The sequence below is a fragment of the Perissodus microlepis genome, chromosome 17 (genome assembly GCF_051167445.1).
Source record: "Perissodus microlepis isolate ML-2025 ecotype Zambia chromosome 17, ASM5116744v1, whole genome shotgun sequence".
NCBI classification, from domain to species: Eukaryota; Metazoa; Chordata; class Actinopteri; order Cichliformes; family Cichlidae; genus Perissodus; species Perissodus microlepis.
This window is the reverse complement of record NC_140477.1, coordinates 31170203-31193575: the sequence shown is the minus strand read 5'-3', so window position 1 is coordinate 31193575 and position 23373 is coordinate 31170203. Positions and strand designations below refer to the sequence as shown.

The 23373-nt window shown below is 40.8% G+C and overlaps 1 protein-coding gene across 1 annotated transcript in view; it reads left to right on the top strand.

Moving 5' to 3' along the window:
- The window catches only part of syde2 (synapse defective 1, Rho GTPase, homolog 2 (C. elegans)), a 49120-nt gene extending 26898 nt beyond the window's left edge, over positions 1–22222 (top strand). Inside the window, exons 5-8 of the mRNA XM_084909239.1 lie at positions 2779–2905; positions 13402–13583; positions 14192–14423; positions 18612–22222. Coding sequence (XP_084765365.1) covers positions 2779–2905; positions 13402–13583; positions 14192–14423; positions 18612–19324 — 1254 coding nt within the window. The 3' untranslated portion in view covers positions 19325–22222. The remainder of the gene's footprint in view (positions 1–2778; positions 2906–13401; positions 13584–14191; positions 14424–18611) is intronic.
- The last annotated feature ends 1151 nt before the right edge of the window (positions 22223–23373 follow it).

Sequence of the window (23373 nt, the reverse complement as noted above, 5' to 3'; positions counted from 1 at the left end):
TGGTGCCGAGTTACAAACATCAGATGTCTCAAGTTTCTTTAGGTCACAGTCTGGAGCCTTAGGTAAAGAAACATAAATGCTTTATAGCTTAGTCCTTTCATTTTTAATGCTGAGCTGTCACATGGGTTTTAGAAGATCTCAGTGTTTATCCATTCATTCATGAGGATGTCAACTCTAAGATCATTTCACTTTGCCAGCTAATTTAGTGTCATGTATTACTGTTCGGTTTCATAAAGAGAAAATGGTCCAGGAAAATGGTCCTCAACATGTTGTCTCCAGAGTGGGAGGTTAATTTTGCTTTTACGATACTGTGTTTAAGTCTTTACCATGCTTTTGCAATTGTCAGTTTTGTGGAAATGATTTATTACAGCAGCAGAATATCATGAGAGACTCATCAGGCTCATGACTGTTGCAAATATGTTAGGATAATGTTATGTGGAGTGATGAGTATGCATAGCTCTGGGGTCCACAGGTGCACATATATAGTAGAAGTATAACTTGTGGTGGAATAAAACCTTTTTAAATCTTATTTTGGTACAAAGTGACCTTTATCAGATTTGACTGATAACAATGATTCTGTACATGCAGTGTTTACATCCTGGTGACCACTAAAGTAAAAGTTTTTGAATAGCTTTGTGTTTTCTCAGATAGGGTTTTAGAAGTAACTACCTGGAGGTGTTGCCAAAATGGCTCCAAAGAGGTGAGACTTGCATCTTAAAGTGTTTTTGACACAGTCCAGCTCAGGCAGACTGCCTGAACAGGCTTTTCTCCTTTTTCATTCCAGTCTATAAATGATCTAATTGTCTTATTACAGATGAAAAGTTAATAAGGGAGGAAATGCACATTTAGTCCCTTTATTCCACTAAGGGGTTTTGCATTGACATCCCTCTTCCTCTGGTTTGACTGTCAATGCATAGTGCTGGATTGAGCAGGGCTAAGACACAGTAAGCAGAGGGCCACACACTGGACAGTTGAATTGAAGCATGAGACATAATAGTGACTTATATTGAATCCTTTAAATTTGGCTAAATGTGGTAAAATAGGATATTGGCCTAAGTCTTCATTTAAAAAAAAAAAAAGAACAAAAACCAAGAAGACTTACTCTTTCATTGTTAGTATAAGGCACTTTTGTTTCATTATTTACTCCAAACGTTATGTGTGCATCAATGAATGGGCTGAATGGAAGGATTTCTAACAGCGATACAAATATTTGGTGATTTAAAAAATGAAATATTCTGATATACCAAACAGAATCAAATCAGATCCCTGACTTTTGATATGTGTAGTTATTTATTTAGTCATTTATTTACTCAGATCAGTTTCCTGTGTGTTGCCAAAAATGAAGGTACTCAGAGCTCTCTCTCTCTCTCGTGAACAAACTATGCAACATTGCATAGTGTTTCTCTTCTTTGCTTTTTAAATTCTTATTTGCTGATGTCGATAGTTCTGCAAATAGCTATGATCTGTCAATGATGCTGTCCTGACGATGAACTGGTCTAGAATTAGCTCCACTCTCTTTTTACTTGTGCAGCTAGCTCAAACTCTTAAGACCATGCAGACCTGCATCATTGACTTACTACCTATTTATATAATGCATATACAATGCAAATACAATACAATATATATATATATATATATATATATATATATATATATATATATATACATAATGCATTGTCTTATACATGAATACATTAGTTCATGTTCTAATATGTTTTACTACTACTACTTGTTACCACCTCTGAATTGATATTTTAGAGTTGTAGTTTCTGTAAGTTTGTTTGCATACTCTCTCCATTACAGTTAGATGGTAAAGACCCACTGCTAAAGATTCATTAGCATAATGCTTTCTTTCATTGCAATTTAGGGGTTGTCGTGTTTTCCTTTTAGGATGCTGCAAGCTGGTTTGAGCCCTGGGGCTGTATTTTACCCATTTGTGGTATAGTGGCTAACCATAGCAAACTTTAAATAGATACTGCTGTTGACAACAGAGACTCAAGTCTTCTGACTATAAAAGCTGAAACTACAAGCAATAAATGTGCTTTTGCGGTGTTCTGTAAATTCAAGCATTTGACGACTGGGCCTTATTAGCTCATGTTGGCTTTTGTTATCAAATTCTAGATTGATAAAGATAGACACAGAGACAGTTGGCTGACTTTTAAGGTGCTGTCTCCAACCATGTTTCAGAGAGTGCCAGTACTTTAGTGGTCATTCATTTCAGATTTATTTGTCTCGCCTACATTTCTCTCTTGGCTTTACTGGATAGCAGCCTCTACACACAAACATGCAATGTATGTTCAGAATAACTGGGAAAGGAGTGAAAGAATTAAACTATGGATACACAAAATCACAATATAATAAAAAGTGCATAAAGATGCTAGTGTAAAGTAACTGAAAGTAGAGGGGGAAAAGATAATATAGGGAACGTGTTAAGTTTAAGGTTTTCTGTTAGTCCAGCATTTCTTTGTTACATCAAGTCATCTTCCTGTGTCTTTAAAAAAGTGAGTGCTTATAGTGTTATTAGAAACATATACATTTTTGGTTTTTGGTCAGTTGTTAAATTGAGGCGTCCTTTTCTGGAGATAAAACAGACTGGTGTTTGTGACGTGTGAGTTTTCTGAGAAAGCACTTATGGCTGCCTTCCAGGACATTATCTGAGTGCAGACGCAGAACTTGATCGATGAGGCTGTAAAAATGTCTACGTCGCTGTCAACTGTTTGACTCTCGAGCCATGCGTGTTTATTTGACCTACTTGTGTGTGTGTGTTTATGTTACCAGGTGGTGGGTCTCTACCGTCTGTGTGGTTCGGCAGCAGTAAAGAAGGAGCTGCGTGAGGCGTTTGAGAGAGACAGCCATGCTGTGGAGCTGTGCGAAAACACGTATCCAGACATAAACGTCATTACAGGTAAAATGATCACCAGGAAACAGAGAAGATGCCAACAAGGCATAAGATTACTAAACACACTTAGTTTAATTACAAGGGTGTTATTTAAACCTGACAAAGTTTCCAGAGAGCACTGGTGTGTTTTGGTCTGTTTATCTGTAAATTACCTTCTTACTTGTCCTTAGCAGGATAGTTACAAAATGAGCAATGTATGCAGTTTCTAATTTAAAAAGAGACTGAACAGGATTTTTTTGAAAACCAGTTCTTCAATTTTCACTCACAAAAGCCAAGTAAAAATCCACAAGTGACCATATTTGGACAGGAATTTGAAATGCTAAGCTATGAGCTAATGCTCGCTTGCTTAGTTAGCAAGCATTTGTAGTGTGAATATGTACATTACAAAGACAGTGCTACCTGCTAATAACAGATAAATAAATGTTAGTCAAAAATGCAATTTTACTCAACTTACATGAGTACATTTAGTCCCACAGCAATTATTTGATAGAAAATTACATTAAAAATGTTCCAGAAGGCAACAGATTACTTATAGTAGCCGAGGCAGCTATTAACTACACCTGCTGGTTCAATTCAAAACAGCCACGCCCTTAATAACAATTGCAAAAATACCTTAATACAATTTAAACAGGCAAATTATAGACAAATTCACAACCCTGCATATGTATGGCAAAGCCAAAAATTCATGATAGAGACCAAAACATTTTTTTTTAACAGGACAATGAAAATGTTTATTTCTGCTGTAAAGTTGGGCAATTTAACATTTAATAATTTTCTGTCTGCCTCAAGTGGCCAATAAAGGAATCTCAGTTTTGGCACTACCACAATAGCTTACTTTTCCAATCCCTTGGGTTGAAGCTTAATAACTAAATAAAATGCCCACTTTTCTATAACAAGTTGCAGTTAATATTGAGTAAAATAAGGGTGGAGAAATGACTAAGGACTATGAAAAACTAACAATGAAGTTAACAGACAGCTGTTAACTGCTTCTATAGCTGTCATTAAGTAAATACTAACCACAAACCTAAAACTGGCATCTATAATAGGCATCTCATTTAATCATTTGACATGTACACATGACTCCCAGTAAAACAAGAAAAATACAATTTATGAGAGTTTTTACTCATGGAACAAAACTAACAAAAACAAATGGGGTGTTAATGTAATGGAGTCCAGCTTCAGTATTGATCCACTGCAATAAATTTGCCTGAATGTAGCCATGGCGAATAGGTCAGCACCTGTGTATATCTTATAAGAATCTATGTGTGTGTGTGTCAAATCCCTGCAACATAAAGATCAGTGTGAGAGGAAGGGCCACACACACACACACACATGCTCACACACACACACACAAAGTCAAACAAATCAGATCATTGCACGCATTCGGACTGTTCTTTCTCAGTTTCAGTTTTTGTGCTTTGGACCTTGTAAATCACATCAAATGTGGGGATTTTTATCTTGTCAAATGCAAAAAAGTCCCCCTGAAGCTGTTTGATTGTCCAACAAGCAGAACTGCAAACCTTACATTTCTAATTTAAACGCCATTCAGATTCCTGTCAGCTGAATTTCTTTTCTGCTCGGTTGCTCCCTTGAAATGAAAAATGGAAACAGTGAGCACATCTCACAAAAAGAAACCCCAAAATCAGCTGTGGCATTGAATTGAGTATTACTTCTAAAAGTGTAGCAAATTTGGGGAGATGGGGAGGGGGCGGCAAAGTTGTAGAAAATGACTTGGTCATGATTTTTTTTTCTTCCACAAAAGGAGGAAAGGACCATGGAAACCCCTGGGCATTTTAGGGGCTGCTGTTGGTTTTGGGGAGAGGCCCTGTATAGGCGTCGTCCTATCATGCCTGCTTTGATCCACATGCATTTGCATGGCAGGGCAAAGCACACAGTTAACAGTTGAGCGGGTTAGAAAAAAGGATTGTTGGTTTTTGCTCGCTGCCTAAATTTGCTCTGCCAGGCGAATTGCCATTGCAGATGGGTCTGAGTGAGTGGACGAGGACATAGAGAGAAAAAGAGCTGAAGATGAAGAGGTTTATGGTGTGTGCTTTAAAAAAAGCAGGGATTTCTGGGATATAGTGATCATAAGGTAAGAAAAAATAAAAGAAAGGATAAAAAGCACAGCAGAATAAAAAACACACAATAACAGGAGTTTTAAAAGCTGATTGTAGCATTGTTATATTATACACCCTGTTTGATTTCAATAGCCAACATACACGGAATAAAAAAACATATATTTTGCTCTAATTTTAATTCATAGTGGAAGCCTTAAACTAAGCTTGGAGTCTTTTGTTATGGAGTCAGACGAGAGGCTAATTAGCGAACAGCTAATGGAGCTAAGAGGGCTGGCGCGTCGCACAGCTAATTTAAAAATGGAGGTAGTGAAAGGGATTGTCCAGGGGTCAGAGTTCAATCCTAAGCTTGCAAAACATGCTCCGCACATGGCGCTCCATTGTTTCAAATCACAGTTCTTTGCTTCACAAAATGCTCACATTTCATTGAGCCATATTGACACGATAGAGTCACACAGTTGCTGCACATCTGTGTTCTCATTCCACCACATCCCAAAGGTGCCCAAAGTGAGAGAAAGAAACTATCCCCTACCCCATCACACCACCACGACCCTGAACCACTGATACAATGCAGGACTGACAGACTGGTCCATGCTTTTGTGTTGTTTATGCCAAATCGTGGCCCTATGAAGCAAAAGTTGTGGCAGAAATTGAGATTCATTGGAGCAGGCAACATTTTCCACTGTTCTGATATCTACTTTTACTGAGTCCATCTAAAGTGTCCTGTTCTTAGCTGACATGGGTAGCATCCTGTGTGGTCCTCTGCTGCTGTAGCCCATCTCTTCAAGGTTCAACGTGCCGTGCGTTCAGAGGTGACCTTGGTTGTAACCAGTGGTTATTTAAATTACTCCTGCCTCCCTATCAGTCTGGAAGAAGTCTGGCTATCATCCAATGGCCTCTGACATCAGCATCTATTTTCAGAACTGCTCCTCACTGGATATTTTCTGGACCGTTCTCTTTAAACTCTAAAAAGGCCTCTGAGCACATCCTGACGACATTCTTCTTCTTTCTTCTTGGTATCCCTTTTGTTGAAGAATGAAGGCTTCAATCAGTGGTTTGACATGATAATGGGGGCATCGGTGCCCTCTATGGTAGGCCCATATGGTAGCTTTGCCTGAAGCCCCTGCGAGTGTGCGGTTGTGAGCACATGAACATTTTTTGCCACACATGTGTTAAATTATGATTAAATCCATCTAATAGAAGATTTTGGTCTCAATGTGGAAACAAAGTCTTGAAAGTCACTTCTCCTCTACTAATGGAACTGGTGTGTCCTCTGCCCTTTTTCATTCGGAGCACTGGCATTGATTTTTAGTCTGTGGTCTTCAATTTCCCTTGCCTGAGTCGACTTTTCCATAGCCTGCTACTCTAAATTGCCCCCAACCCCCCCAGCACCCCCAACCCTTGCCAGTACTCCAGTGAAGACATGGAAAGTCATTAACAAGTGCCCCCTTTGTTGCCGAACAAACACAGATGGTATTTGGCTCACGCACGGGGGATTAGCTGAACCCTGTGTCGGCCGGGGAGGCAGGCAACCACTTGGTGAAGAGTTTTAGAATGGTGGGGCTGTCAGAATATTTCTTAAACTGCAGGGTGGGATTGAAAACTGGAAGCAGGCGTATTTGTGATGAATCCACGTGTACCGTGTGAGCGCATGGTTCTAGAGTTAGAGCTGGAGTCTGCTCAGTTTTGGAAAAGTGAAAAAGTTGAAGCAGCAACTGTACATTTTGTGTTACTACATAAGGCAGTACACAAACACAAATCTCCTCTGGCCCCCCTAGTGGCGTGGGGGCGTGCGGGATAGCAGAGAAGGGGGCAGGACGGAGAACAAACCCCCTGTTTGTTCTCCAGGCGAGGCACTGACTGCAGCACTGACAAGAGGAGTGACCTTCCGCTTTGTTTGAACAAGAGGTCAAAGGTAGAGCCATGCCCCAGTGCATTGTGTCCCTTGTAGTGTTTGGTGGCATATTTGGGACGCTGAAATAGTCTGAAGTGAGCAAGGAAAAAAAAATACTTGTATCAGATTACTTTGAGGTGCTTTCAGTTTTTGTTAATGTTTTTCTTTAAGTGTTTGTTTCTGCAGTCTCTATCAGCCAAACATGTAGGTGGAGGTGGGGAAAGTATATGCAGCGCAGTGCAGATAGTGCTGGTGCAGAGCCATACCAGTCCCCCCCTCCCGACAGTTTAAATCTGAGTGAAAAAGACACGCAGCGTGCGCCTGTTGTCAGCTTGCTTGTTGTCAGCTTGCTTGCGACCACAGTTCTCATGCATACGTGCATATGTGCATATATGTGAGAGCTGTGTGTGTCTGTTTGCGTGAAAAAGGGCATCAACAGGGGCTAACACACCGAAGTAAACAAAGCACCGAGTCAAAGCAGGCTAATGATTTACTTGAATGGCCCCATTCTCCTCACGTCAGACAAGCCCATGTGCACATGCACGTACACAGTTTTGGCCAGTTGGCTTTTGAACTGGAAAGAGCCTAAATGTGTGTGCTGCTTTCATGTGTTGCATATCAAGAAAAACACGAGTTGTTTCGCTTCATCGGGCAGCGCTAACGTGTAACAGTCCCGCTGTTGTCGGGTCTTCCTTGCAGTGCAGGGAAGGTCAGAGGGCTCTGCATGATTTTCTGTAATAATGGCAGCAAAAAGCAAGCCAGGCGGCGCCTCCCAGCACGTATTATTCGCAGATGCAGAAAAACACAAAACAAACAAAGAAATAAAAGCTTTATTTTAGCGAGATAAGGATAAAAATATATTGCTCATTTTTGCTTCCAGACGGTCTGTTTTCGTGTGATCAAACAAGCTGATTGTGGTTATCTTTGTAAAATTTTCCATAACGATTTACGAACGGGGGTGGAATCTTCACACAGCATTTCCGGTTAATCTGCTGCTGAAATCGGCATGCCTAGGGAAACGTTAAAGAAAGTGAATGTGTCTTTTGTTTATATACCCTGATCAAATTCAGCTCATACCAGATTTCATACTGAACCTATGCTAGCTCACAGGCACAGGGAGGGCGTTTAATTGCAGGGCAGTTTTATGAGGGTTTAAGAGCATGCTTCCCCAGAGCGCTGTTAAAGTCTAACCCTGCTGAGTAGTATCTGTCAATGTTTTGATCTACCTGAGATTGGAGGGCTGAGATAGTAAGCTATTATCCTTGTTTGGGTATGAGCTGTTTGCCTACTAAGCATCTGCTGGCTGTCTCAGGAATACAGAGTGTTTCCGTATTTCTAATGCCAGGAAGTGTTGAACATTACATGTTAAGAGAAAATAGTTATGGCAAGGAACAAACTTTATGTGTTAAGCTGTCAGAATCATATTTACTGTTTTATTTTATATTCTATATTTATTATTTTTCTATGAAGAGACACACTGTACAGAATCATAATTAATAATAATAATTCCTTAATGTATCATATTCAATATTTTCGGTCAAAGCTAAGTTGCTTCTAGACTTGGCTCTATGGGGCATGTTTGCCACAAATAATTGCTAACATGCTAAAACATACTTCCTATGCATTTATGTATAATGCTAACATGCTAAAATTGTGCCACATTGCACGACACTGTATATAAAAGATAGACATAGCCACAATCACCTGTTGTCGTGGTAGGTTTTTTTTATCCCTCATCTGAAACTTTTGAGGAACCAAGGACACTGCCCACCAACATGGTAGCAACTCGGCTCTTACAAAGAATACTCTGTTATCAGCAATTTTACTCTAATAAGACTTAAAACTGTGGGCTGAGGCCACGACCTCATTAGGAAAGTGTTTACTGAGGTCGTAACCGAAATAAGCCCACTTTGGTTTGTTTTCCAGCTTGAACATTGGAGTTTAGCATTCAGCTAAGTAAGGGATGGACCTGATTAAGAAGCTGAAGACAGGATTTATTTTACTTTAAATATGCTCAGGCTTTATTTAATATTAAAAACCTTCATTGTGAAAATACTTGAGTTAGAAATCAAGTTAGAAATAATTTTCTCATAGACCTTTATAAGTTCTGACTTACTTGTTTCAGCCAGAGGAGTAGCCCCCTGGTGGCCATTAAAATGAAAGCAAGTTTATTAATACATTTTTCTTCTTCTTCATCTTTTGAATACATTGCATGGTGACATGTGGATAAAAAATAAAAGGAAGTCCCTAAAGTCAACAGTGACCATTAATGTCTTTATCAAAGTTTAGTTCAGTTGGGGGGTCTGGATCCTGTCCCAGCTGTTATAGGACAAGAGACAGGGTACACCCTGGACAGGTCTCCAGTAATGGAGACAGACAGGCAACCATTCTCTCTCACGTTCACAACCCTATGTATGTTTTTGGACTGTGGGAGGAAGCCAGAGCATCTGGAGAAAACCCACACAGACACAGAAAACATGTAAACACAGAAAGGCCCCAGACTGGATTCAAACCCTGGACCTTCTTGCTGTAAGGCACCACTGCTAACCACCACACCAAAATCCAGAGATTCTTCTGAAGTTTTTAAGAAGTGTAATGGATTATTCCTTTAAAACAGTCACAAGTTTCACTATGGTAGCTCAGTCAGTCAGTTTTTTTTATTTCTGTGGTAACATACAGAGATAAAAGGAAGCAGTTATTGTCAGCTGTTGGACAGATTTTTTTTTACCTTTTTGATCACTGATTGGTTTTATTTGTGATGTAAAACAGACAATTTAAAATAGATTAGTGTTGTGTTTATGTTGGTGCTGAGTGCCACTGTGCAGATACTAATCACAATGCTAATCATAGACTTTGTACTGTAACACACTAAACTGAGTTTAGATCCTCCCTCCACTCTCTAATCCAATTTATTTCTATATAACTGCAGCAAAGGAAAATAGAAAATGCACGTGTGACAGCACCTGAAACTCTGGTGCTGTTAGCTAACACTGAAACATTAGTTTGTCCACATAATTCTGATGTTCTGACGATGCTGTTTAGAAATAGACTGAAAAGTGGTAATCCTAATGCTCCCTTAAAGAGCAGATTTAGGACTTAGTGGGATTATAAAGTGAGCATGTTAAGTTGGGCCCTCTGTTCTTCTTACTGGCCCTAAGGAAGCTCATTGGATTTACTATGAATCGTACTGTAGTATGCTGTAAATAGAAGACAAGAGGCAAAAAAAAAACCAAGGTGGACAAGAAAAGCAGTGAAGTACGTGTTCCTTTTTATAGCACTTTAATCAGTTGTGTCACTGCTTTGGAAACAGGCTCGTGGTTGACATAGATACAGTGTCGTCTTATCTGTTGTTCTACCAAGAGCTGCTCCTCTTGCACGCTTTAGAGTCACAGCGTGTTCTTGAATTGTGTCACTCGTGATTTTTCCTGGATTTATTGTCCTATAATCACGCACATACAGCCACATGTTCAGTAATGTGAACAACAACCCCAAGCAGTCAAACTGAACTGTTGCCAAAGGGAAATGTTCCTAATGGATAAAACGTCCAAGACATGAATGCAACAGAAAAATCACAATTATTAAAGTTACTTCAGAATTTAAATGTTCCACAAATACCAATGGGTAACACTAAATGTTAAAAGACAGACTTCCACATTGTTATACACTGAGACTACCAAACTTGGAGAGGTCTTGTGAGATCCTGTGACTGGATGTTCTGGTGCTCAGTGTTCTGAAGTGCTGACCAGAGGGCAGCAGATCAAAGAGGTTGTGGCCTAGGTGTGAAAGGTCTGAAATGATTTTTGCAGCTTTTCCAGCCCTTTTTTCCTGCTCTAGAAGAATACAGGTCCTCGAGGGTCGATCAGGGAGCACCAGTAATCCTCTCAGCAGCCCGGACTATTCTTTGTAGTCGTCTCATTTCTGATTAAGTGGCTAAGCCATATAAAACAGTTAACTGAAGGATGCAACACAGACCCAAATACAGCTCAGCAGAACTAGGACAACAGCTCCGTTGGCAGGTTGAACTTCCTTAGGACTTTAAATACTGTGCTTCATGTTATACGTCTATGGAACCTGAAGAACCTATCCGTGTCTGAAATTTGAAGTTTGACTTGCATTTGTGATACATCAAACGGAAGCTTGCGCAACCTCCTATCTTTATGCAGGCTTGCTTCAATCTTGGATACGTTTGAGCCCAGCAGTGTCATCCACAAACACCAGGAGCTTAACACAGGAATAAGAAGAAGTGCGTTTATTTGTCTAAATGTAGAAGAGGGGAACAAGACCTGTTGTGAAGGTGCTGGATGTGAATTTCTCTAGCTTAGCTAGCTACATACTGTCTGTTAGAAGGTAAGAGATTCACTGACAGAGGGAGTTTGGAGGTGAGCCAGGAGAAGATGAAGCTATCCAGAAGCAGGAGCCTTGGAAAAGTCCTAAGTGGTCTCTCTTTTGGTCTTTTTGTCATGTCTCCCTCCACTGTCCCCTGACCAGTTGCAGCAACTGGCTGCCCCGCCCCGAGCTTCGTTCTGGTTTCTTCCTGTTAAAAGAGATATTTTCCTTACCACTGTCGCCAAGTGCTTCTCACCTGATTATTGTGGTTATCTCTCTATCATTGTAGGGTCTTTACCTTACAATATAAAGTGCCCGTTGTTTGTGATGTGGCACTACGTAAATAATATCAAATTTGAAAATTGAAAATTGGTTGAGGTGTTTCAGTCTGCACACACTTCCATCTTGACTGTATTTCCCACTTACATGTTTGCTGCTTGGCAAGTTAAAAAGAGTCCAGTAAGGGTTCAGCAATATGCTTAAGGTGGGTCAAAACAGACTACCAACATTAAAGGTCTGTAGCCACTTGACCCTGTGATCTTTGGTGTCTTATCAAATATCATATCGTGCTGACAGGCAGGAGATCATCATTGTGGATGGAGTAGCACAGCTGCTTAGAAGTAACTGCAGTGAAGGAAAGTGAGGTTAAACTGATTTCTTTGAACCCAATATGTGATGCTCAGCTGAATATGAGGTACGTGAAGAAAATAGGTAATATATAAGGAAAATATGACCATGCGAAACAGACATGTTTCCACTGCTAATGCTAATTGTAGTAAGCCAACATAAAATAAAGAAAACAAGCAGCACCAAGCCCTTTCTGAGTTTGTCCCAAACAACAACCAAAGAAAAAAACAGTCACTCTCAGACACTACAAGAACTACGCCCGTGATATCATTGCAAATGCACCTCATACAGTAAACAGAAGACAGCAGCATATGAGCAGACACTGACACACAGCCCACAAGCTGATAGGTTTTTGGCCTCAGCTGCATATAAGATTTTTGATAAACCTGAACGGAGCGAAGACGTTTCCCGATAAGCATGTTAGCACAAGAAGAGCAGGGATCACTGGCAATCGAAGTTGCCAACAACATGGGGAATGAGATCTCTTACTCTGGCTTCAAAAACATGTTGGAACCCAACAGCTGATAAGTCACTGAAAAACAAGGTCGCAGAGCACCAGCAGATGTAGCTGTACGAATATAAGGGTGCACAGCGTGACGGGAACAGCAGGAGACGTTTGCAGCAGTTTGTCAATGAGCAGTGTGGACTTTAGTGTGTATTCAGTGTGTTGCACATCAGAGTCATTGTATTTGTAGCCTCTTTTGCAGACATTTAATCCTGGTTTATAGACAAATGAATGCTTTTGTTACATTAAAATAAAGGATCAGGAATTTATCAGGCTAAATTATTATTATTAGCAGCAAAGATCTTTAAGAAAATAAAAGTATTTGTCTTGGGCGCCAATATAGCTCACCTTTATTTATCTGGTTATCCTTCATCCTTTATTCCGTTTGCACTACTTGGGAAGATAACAAATATTGCTAATTGCACAATATACCCCCCCACCCCCCACCCTCCCGGTCTTCCTTGAAAGCTGATCCAGCTTCATGCACACAACAGAGCAGACACTCACCACAAAGATCTGTCACACGGCCAGGATCCCTTTTTTTTTGGTTTTAATTCCCGTCTTTGCCCCTCCTCCGTTCTCTTTTTTTCTGCCTTTGATGAAAAGACATGCCAGTGATATTTCAGGGGCTTAGTGGAGACAGACAGCGTGGGTTTCATGTTTTCCCCCAGCTTTTGTCTGAACTTTGAGAGGCTGAAGTCACAGGTGCGAATGCGCCATCACAGATGCCAGAGCAGACCCCACAACCCCCCGACGCTGCCGAGTCACACCCGACTCAATCTGGCCTCTCGGTAGACGCCACGGGATCACCCCGGAAAACAATGGGACCTGAATCTGCAGCCAAGAGAATGTGGCAGGTTGAGTGCTTTTAAACGAGGAGAAGAAGAAAAGCTTTTTATTTCTCGGTGACAGCGCCTCATTAAGAGATATCGTTAGCAATTTGTCAGGTATTAAAAGTCGCCTGCGTATTTAACGGCTAGTGTAAGAACATGAAACGGGCTTGTTTGCGTGGATGTTAAACTCACTATCCTGATGCAGTTGAGTTTTTCATGCCCTGCTTTCGCTCTCTCCTCAGGAGTGCTGAAGGACTATCTACGTGAGCTGCCCTACCCTCTGATCAACAAGCAGCTATATGAGGCAGTGTTGGAGTCTATGGCTGCGAGGCCTCTGCGGATGGGAGCGTCTGGGTGTGAGAATGACCAGGCCGACTCTGAACACACCGTCAGCCTGCTGGAAAACCTGCCAGAGGTGGAGAGGGTAAGGACAATTTAAAAAAAAAAGTGCACATTCTTCTGCACAAGAGGTAAAGGACTGTCACAGAGGTGGCTTTGAAAGGGCATATTGTGGGTAGATAATCATGGTAATAATCATAATGCTACAGATTACCACTGTTCGGCTGATAATTGTGATGTCGTGCAGCCTTGCACCTCAAGCACTGTCATCGTATCCACAGTAGAATGACATAAAAGTGAAAACGAATAGTTGCTGAAACTCTGTATCCGTATGCTATTGGTCCAAGTGAACAGAGTCACCAGATTCATTGAAAGAAGCATGTCAGTGCTTTGTGAGAATACAACTACTCTCTTAGTTTTAAAAGTGTAGCATTTGCAGTATTCTGCACTCGGCTCCTTTGCCAACACGCCTTATATTACTGATAATAATATTCCTTCTGGTTTTTTTATAAAACCTTCAGGTTTTTTTTAAGATAAACTTACTGCTGCAGATGTGTTTTAAAGCAGTTTTTGGCTTTGCATCTTTACTGCTGCTGCTAGTGGTACAACTGCAACTACTAATCATAATAATAACATGTTTTATTTGTCTGGCTTTTGTGTATCTGTGTGTGTGTGTGTGTGTGTCTGGATCAGATGATGCTGCGGAAGCTTCTTGACCACCTGAAGCTGGTGGCATCCTACCAAGAGATGAATAAGATGACGTGCCAGAACCTAGCGGTGTGTTTCGGCCCGGTGCTGCTGAGCCAGCGTCAGGAGGCGTCCTGCCACACCAACCGAGTCTTCATCGACTCTGAGGAGCTGGCCAGCGCGCTACACTTCAAAAAGCACATCGAAGTACTGCACTACCTGCTCCAGCTCTGGCCAGGTGATTGTGACCTTTGTTTGTTTGTTTTGTTTTTCGTCCCGCTTTCTCTAAAGACATTTTGGCGTGACTTGAAAAAGCAGCACATCTACAGTCAGGTCGTGCGCACACTGGTCTCTCTTGCCTGAGGGTCTTGTACAAATCAGTGCCAGCCCTGCGGTTCAGCTCTACAAAGGGCTGTTAAAGGGACCGGGCTGCTTTGATCCTTGAGGTTTTTCCACCACTGGCACAAGTGCAGCTGATAGCCACAGGCCACCATCTGTCGGCTCCTCAGAGATGAAACCCTCCACAAGTGCTTCATCGTGATGGGTTGAGCCAATCGGAGCCAAGCCAGTAAAGCCTCAGTGTAAACCAAACATTTGGGGCGTGGTCCCCTCCCCCCCTCTGTTTTTAGATAAATTACCAATCAAGGACAGTCAGCAGCAGCTTCTCTCAGCACAGGTCATCTGTCTGCCTGCACAGCTGCTCTCTGCCAGCTGCAGCTGTCTGCTTGCAGTGAGATATGGCAAAGTCCATAGATGATCCAGGAGAGGATGGAGAATGATGAGACAAGTGTGTGTGGCGTGACATTTGCATTGGTTACGGGAACTAATCTGAATATTTTTAGCTGGTGGGCTTGATTTTATGAGTTCACCACATTTCTAATAATCAAGTGAGCCATGCAGTGGCTGCTGATGCATTTAAATTCTCGAAGACTCCCAAAAAAATCACAAAATGAGCCCCTGGGCCGGGCGGACAGCTTAGTTGTTTTGTTTTGTTTTGTGGGTTTTACGTATGCATGACTACCAATCCGAAACTGATCCAACTCACTATATTTTAACATTTTTCTGAGTGCAGTGTTATTCTGTGGATTTCCATTGAAAAAGCACATGTTCACCTTCTTTAAAAACCTTTTTCCCAATGGCTCCGACATCCTGTGAGACAGACTTTCCCTCCCGAATGATTACAATCCTCGGAGCTCCTCCCAAGCAGCCTGCAGCTTTAACCAGATCTGCTGATGTGCGTCTGAAGACGAAGTGACTCTGCGTCTGGTTGAGCCTCTTAACTTTAACTGCATCCTCCAACTCCCACATTGAACCCATTCTGTGTAAACCACTGAAGCTTAGCACCCTGCTTTACATCACCCAGAGAAGGAGCACAGAGAAAGAAATGTAAGCCAGCGGCTTAATTAGTCAGCATCTGTGAATCCTATGATTGCAGGTAGCGGAGGGGATTACATTTGGAATTTTAAAAATTAAAGCATAAAAACTGTGGTTTTTGTTGGTTTTTTTTGTTTCCCCGCAGTTGCCTTTAATGACTTATAAAGACACTGACAGAGCATTTTAGTCCAGGTTCAAGCCTTCATTTACACCCTCAGCAGTGTTTCCATTCCATCCGCTTCCCCAGTACAGAGTACAGGGCGCCTGGACTGTATAATTAAAGACATTCCTGGCTTAACCTTACCCCTCAGCCCCTGAAGCTTCACCCGTACATTTCGCAATCATTGTGGGATATTTTGAGCCGCCTCTTCACGCCTTTCATACACGCATACCAAACCTTCCAAGGCATTGTCGCTCAGGCCTCCACAGCCTGACTGACACTACTTACAGGACTTGTGTGTGTGTGTGTGTGTGTGTGTGTGTGTGTGTGTGTGCGTGTGTGTGTGTGTGTGTGCGTGTGTGTGTGTGTGTGTGTGTGTGTGTGTGTATTGAAGAGGCTGAGGAGGTGATGAGTGTGCATGAAGAAGTTTTTCCAATTGTATGTGTGAGAAGATGTGAGCAGATGGTTAGACAGACAAAGTGACGGCAAGAGGATTCTTTTAGTGTTATCTTTAAAATCCAAAATTAGCTGCACGTTCATTTTCAGTTAATTTGCCCTGCTTCTTTTTTTAATTTATTAAAATCAGCTGTGGGTTTATTGTTTTATTTTGTCCATTTTGGTTTTTTATTGTGTTTAGATGTAAAAATACACTCATCCTAGCACAACTAAGTCTAATCTTAATATATTACAACAAGTAAACATTGTGAAGCTGTCCAAGAAAGTTAAAAAAAAAGAATATGATCGTATTCTTGCCTGCTTTCCGTCTTCATTTTCTCTGCTGACAGCTAATAGCTTTAATCATGTCATCAGTGAATCATGTCTGGAATTAAATAACACAGCGCCTCTGAAAGGAAGATAATTTCTGTTTGTTTTAAGGTGATAATTGCTCAAGTCTTTAGCCTCAGGGGAGCTGCGAAGTGTGCAGCTACTTCACGTAAACACTGTAGCAGCAACAGCCACTCTGATGAATGAACTGCAGTGAACTTAGTTAAGACAGTGCAAAAAAATTCTGTTTATCGTCAGCTGGATGAAATACGCGAACGCGCGCAAAGGAAAAAGTCATTTCAAGGTCATGTCTCAAAATAAAATTTAGCATTTCTTTTTAAATATATAATGTATCTATTGAACATGGACTTAAAAACTGTGTTTTTGTTCTTTTCCAATATAGTAAGCTAGCGGAGCCAGAAAATGTAGGTACTGAGATAAATGCAGAAAGGTAACCAGACTGTGGTTGTGTTTGGCTGCTCACTTTTCCTTCACCTAGTCCACTTAGAGGAGTCTTTCTTAAGGTCCAAGCTTTAGTTAATTTTTAAGTTTGGTTACTCGATAACAGCACAGGAAGCAACAAAAACACTGTGTGCAGTGGTGTGACTTTAGCATGTGTAACTTGGCATGTTCGTTCACCTAATGATGAACCGATTGTTCTCTATGTTGTCCTCACAGAGGGTCATTCCGCTAAAGCGGGAGTCTTTTAAATAGAAATCAGCTGCACCAAAACAAGGCTTGTGTTTTTTTGTTATGTATGTGTGTTGTTTGTTTGTTTTTAGTTCATTTTAATCACAGAAAATCATATTTTCTCATCCAGCCCTGTCTAGCCACGCTGATAGCATCACATTCCCTTACTGCGAAATCTGTCAGATGGATTTTAGTTTATGAAATGCGCACCATTGTATTTTTCCATAAACATACTGATACTGATATGCTGATACTTTAAAAAAATGCTGCATATACAGACTGTACATAAAAGATCAGCTTGTGCATCTTGGTGTGGTTTTTGGGGTGGGGGGGTTGTTGTTGTTTTTTTAAGCCAGCAAAGTTAATCTGATTGAGAAGTTCAGACTGTTATGATAGCACTTTGTCACTAACAAGTTGGCTGTACCCTGAAGCACGCCCTTTATGATCAGTGCTCCCCTGAATGTCACCATCATGCTGAACTGAAGACTTGAAATAAGCAAAGAGATTATAGTCGTTGTAAAAAAATGCATTTATTTATTTGGAGAAATAAAATGAAAAGTAGAGTAATTTTCAGGGGCTGAAGTACGAATTGGTAGGTGGGTAGGTGTAGCAGTGCAGTGGGGAAATCATTTGTACTGTAAGCTCCAGTAGATTTGTTTCCAGGCAGTCATCAGCTGACCTGCGCTGTATCTCGCTCTGAGGTTTACTGCTTTTTTGGGGGGATTCAGTCAACTGCATTCTACAATATATAAGTGGATAATACGTGAGCCATAAGGTGTGCTTTGCAGCTCTGATAAAGCTAATACACCACTAGAAGTATATCGTCTAAATCAGCGGTCCCCAACCTTTTTTGCACCACGGACCAGTTTAATGTCAGACAATGTTTTCACGGACCGGCCTTTAAGGTGTCGTGGATAAATACAACAAAATAAAATGATACAACCAAGACAAAAATATATTGTAAATATAACAATAAACGCGAATTCACTGTGTAAGTGTGTAACTTTATTAGCAGCGTCCTCCTGAAATGTGCCAATAACATTGAGAGTAACATCCTCCTCGCTGCCCCTTAATGCCGTCGTGGTCACTATGGTAACGTGTAAATATTTCTTTCAAAATAAGACCCAGGGAAACCGAGTTAACGATAAAAACCCTGAAAACCATAAGTTGCACACCCGAGCTTCAACTCTCGTGGTTGAGGCTCGGGTGTGCAACTGGTACCAGTCCGTGGCTCGGGGGTTGGGGACCGCTGGTCTAAATAACGTAATTATTAAAGAAGAACAACAACCACTTTTCCCTCTGAGGAAAACAAAAGAATGAGAAAATATGACTTTTTCTTATTTTTGTGTTTTTGTAATTTTCATGATTGTTTAATAACCAGCTGGCTTATATTTAACTTTTTCTTTGTTTTTTTTTTGTTTTTCTTTCTTCCTCTAGTTGTGGACCCACATGGCCAGTCCTCTTCTCAGCCCCCAGCACCCTCTCTGGTTCCAACTTCTTCTGACCTGCGGAAAGCCCCCCCTCTGCGACGGAGAAAAGAGCGCCCTCAGGTGCTGAACCTCACTGGAGCAGAGATGGCGGGCGTTCTGCGACCCAAACCAGGGCGTCTGGACAGCCCCAGCAACCGCTATGCTGGTGACTGGAGTGGCTGTGGTGAGACGTACTTCCCTTCTGAAATGTTGTTACCTTCCAGCAAAGAAGAGGCAGACTATGACGACGTTCCCTCAGAAGACATCGAGGCAACTGAGGAGGTCCAGGAGAAGCAAGAGGAAGCAAAAGACAGCATACAGCTCAAGGTTGATTGTCCTGTGTCTGATACCGCAGATGAAGAGCAACCTCAGAGAAGGGAGGTGGTAAAGGAGGAGGAAACACAGGAGGCGGTGGAGGAGCAGGAGAAGCTAATAGAAAGTGACAGCTCAAACAGTGGACACCCATTAGAGGAGGAGGAGCAAGAACACAAGGTGTGTAACCACATCCTGCCACCTCGGCTACCTAAAGAGCACACTTACCAGGCCTACATGAAGATCCAGGATATCAGTCCTGTATTGAGCAACAGGGTGAACCTGAGGGACCTGCAAGAGAGCATCGACACTCTGATAGGAAACCTGGAGAGAGAGCTCAACAAAAACAAGCTCAACGTGGGATACTAACTCCTAGACACAGATACGCAGACATATCCACCCGCACCCCCATGAAGCTCGATAAGGTTTGAGACAGAATCTCTTTATCTCTGAAGGTGCTTTGGGATACAGCCATGGAGGTCTTGTGACGTCACCATGACAGCATGGTGCACGGTACTGCTGCTGCAAAATCCTAGAAGATGAGATAAGAAATGTAACAGGGCACTTGTGGCGTTTGTACCATATCCACAAACATTCCGCAATATTCTCCTTTTATTTTGTTGGCTGATTAAACTTTATGTTGTGTGGTTTTGTTTTAGTCCAGTTCTGTGTTCCATGTTGTTATTGTTGCTTCTCTTCTTATTAGAAGAACCCAATTACCCCTCAGGGGTTTAAAAGGTGCCTTAATTGTGTGAAGGTGGTACGTCAAGAGGAAAGTCTACCCTGAAATATAACACATCACCTCCGAGGATCTGGGCCTGTGTAGATAACGCTTGAGAATGAGAGCCTTTCTTACAAAAAAAAAAAAAAGCTATAGAGCATTTCAAATTCAGCAGGTACACATCCATTTTCTGAACTCTGGGGCTCTCTAGCAAAATTTGGCCCAGTCTGAATAGAGAACTTGCAAATTTAGTCACTTTCAGACCTACTTTAAACCTTGTATGGCGGTTAATTTAGTAAAACGAACCAAGATCGTTGGAGGAATGTGTACACTTTGTCTTAGGGTGGATTTCCTTTTTAAGGCAGTAAAGAGCTTTTTCTTTTGAGGTATAAAACACTAAATGTTATACAACAACAATGCACTTAATAGGCAGGCAGTAGTGTAGATTATCATCATGCAGTAAAAAGTCTGTTCTGAACTAAGGGGAGAAACTGCCGCCACTTAAACCTCCTCTATGTTCAAAGTCACACCTATGCTTACGGCTAAACATACATTTTGAACAGATTTTGATTTTAAGCAGAATTGGTGTTTCATGTAGTGTTGCAGGTTTGGTAAATTAACCTTCTTGCCCAGGATTAGATGAAAAGATTGATACTACCCTCATGTCTGTAAATGAATATAAGCTAGAGTCAGAAAGCGGTTAGCTATGCTAGCTTAGTGCAGCTAAGGTTAGTGTAGCTAAGATAGCTGTGTTCTTGAGAAAATAGAGTAGCTTGGTTGAAAAAAACATGAATAAATTAAAAAAAAAAAACATCCTAAAATGTTACAGGTCATAATTAACAAAAATATAGATTAGCGAAGACACGAACGTGGTATCAACTTTCTCATCTACCTTGATGCAAGAACATAAAGAAGCTTGTTATTTCTAAGCTGGTTATTTCTAAGTTGTTGGGGGTTTTTTGTTAAAGAAAAAAAATGAAATGAAATAGTTAATTTAAAAAAACACATGGTCAAAAACAGTGAAATAAACAATGTGAAGCACATCATGTAGATCAGCAGCGGAAATAAAAATGGCGGGCTCATCCAGTTAGTTCAAAATAGCTAGCTGCTTAAAAAGACAAAGGACGTTTTCAGCAATCCAGGGATTCAGAATGATCAGTATTTAACCTATATGTATATGTATATAATTATATAAATGTATTCGGAATATATTATTTTTACAGCTTATATTTCAATGGCGTATTTAAGTACTTCTTATGACCTCCTAGTGTTGCCGTGTAGCAATAGTTGCTTCTTTCCCTTAAAGCTACCTGTACACATCTTAATGTGCTGGACTAATGGTACAACTTTAGCTGTAAAATATATGGTACAATCGTGCTCTTGCAGAAAAAAGTGATATTGTTATTTTTGTGATATTGTGTATATATTTGACATTGTTTTATGTCTCTGGTGGACTAAGGCGTGCTAATGATTTTTTTTTTTTTTTTTTTTTTTTTTTTTTTTTTAAGGTACTGAACGTTGCATGGTCAAAAGCTTTACTGACATAAGCAAGGCTCTGTCTCATCTGCCTTTGTATATCATATTTATGTGTAAAATAAGATTATTTTGTAACGTATGCGCATTTGTTTGACCCCCGTTCCTTTGTAAGACACATGACAGCATTGTCCAAGCTTTTTTCCAAAGGACTTAGAGGCAGGCGGTTTATGAAACGCAGAAACTGGTAACAATTTTTTTTTCTTTTAAACTCCAGCAACAACTGTAAAATGCTTTTACTGATTGAAATGGTTTAATTGCACTGTTATTGTTATTAGTATATTTGCTAAATCACTTTTGGTTTAATTTTATTTTAGGAGGATTTCTAGCCTAAAATATACAGAATAAGAATAAGTAAAATAGTCTTCAAAATGGTTTCACTTATACATTGAGTTTGTTGTTTGCCCTCCTGCATGGTGTTTTTGCACAGTCCTGCTGCTGCATGGTGAAGCTGGGCTGCTGCTGAGCGGATCTGTTGAAACTGGGTTTCAGCAGGGTTCCTTTCAAACCATCTGTCTGTGCAGGCAACACACAAAGAACCAGGGCCTCATTTATAGAAGCCATTGTGAAGAATCAGCTAAGGATTTTTTTTTTAATGTAAAGATTGTCCTTTAAATCTGACGTGCATTCTTGCTTACAATGACCCAGTTTCCCTAATAGGATCTCAAATTATTACTCAAAAAGTACACAGAGAGCAGACATGCTTTTATGGTTTCAACTCAACAATCAAATAGAATGAAAGTAAACTGGTACGCTAATGGCAGAACTCAAGTCTGTTTCAGAGCTAACATGGAGATGCAAGTGCAGCGACGGAGTCATTATCTGACCTCCTCATTTCCCACCTCCTTCTCCTTCCACACAACAAACAAACAAAAATCATTTCTGTCTGATCCTCTTTGTCCTTTGGAGGAAAAAGTGCCACATTCAAAGCATCACTAAACAAAAACAGAGAAGTGCTTTGTATTGATCCTGAGAAATGTATGGTCATAATAAAGTATGTTATTTTACGTTCACATGTGGCTGCTGTTGTCTTTTCCCTCCCTTTCTTCTTGGTGGCTCAAGACTTTTGCACAGTACTGTAGTTTTTAGTTTGTCAGAATAAAAAGAATTTAAAAAACAGAAAAAAATACCATCACAAAAATAAACAATTACCTGTGGTTGGCATTGTCAGTGGCACAGCGAGCATCTTGCCTTTCTCACACAAACGTGGAATTCATTCATAAAAACCTCACAAAACTTTTTTTTTTTGCTTTTTAGTGTAAATACATCTGGTAGTCGAGCATGTGGCCTAGCAATCACATCACAGTTGTTGAAATAACTTGACACTGTAGCCATAATTCCCAAACTGTTTTAAACACTGCTATTGTTTTATAGAAACCCAACAGGAAAAGCTTACTTAAACTTTAGGAGACATTTTTATGTTTTGCAGATTCACCTCTTTGCTGTGGGAGCAGGGTAACCCAGCCTCAGTAGAATACGGATAAATAAGCCGGGGAATTGCCCTTGTTGGCTTGTGGGAATCTCCCAGATACTCTGAGCTACAGGGACATTCCCGGGATGCAGCTGCATTTAGCCGTCCAGTAATATTCACTGCTAGTAGACTGCACTTTTACTGCGGCTCTGACACCCGGCATTTCCAGTGACATTCAAGAGACGCCTACAAATAGCCTCAAGTTAGTGAGCAGTTTACTGAAATAGTTAAATGTCATTTTATTTTGAAATATTTTCCCAAAGCAGCTATAAATTCAAACAGAAAGGCGGAACGTCGCTGACGGGCGGCTCCAGCGTGAGAAGTCTCAGCAGCCGGAGGCCTTTTAGCATCAAATGGTTTTTCAGGCTTCTTTGATTTCACCACTGTAAATATGGTGGGTTTTTTATGGCTGCACTGAACAGGTATGAGAAAGCTTTAGGGTACAGAATGTACACATACCTGTTTGCACGCCCACATCTTCAGTGTCTGTTCTCACTGGGAGTTTTTGTGCAGATGGAGCCAAATATTTCACTGACAGTCTGAAAATGCAAAAACCTTTTTACACACTGAGAATAACAATCCCATCAGCTTCAAGGGTTTTTTTGGGGGGTGGGGGTGTTGTTTAGTTCACTCACAAAGCGTAAATGGGAAAGGATCTGCTTTTGTTGAATTCCACATTTTTACTTTACACAT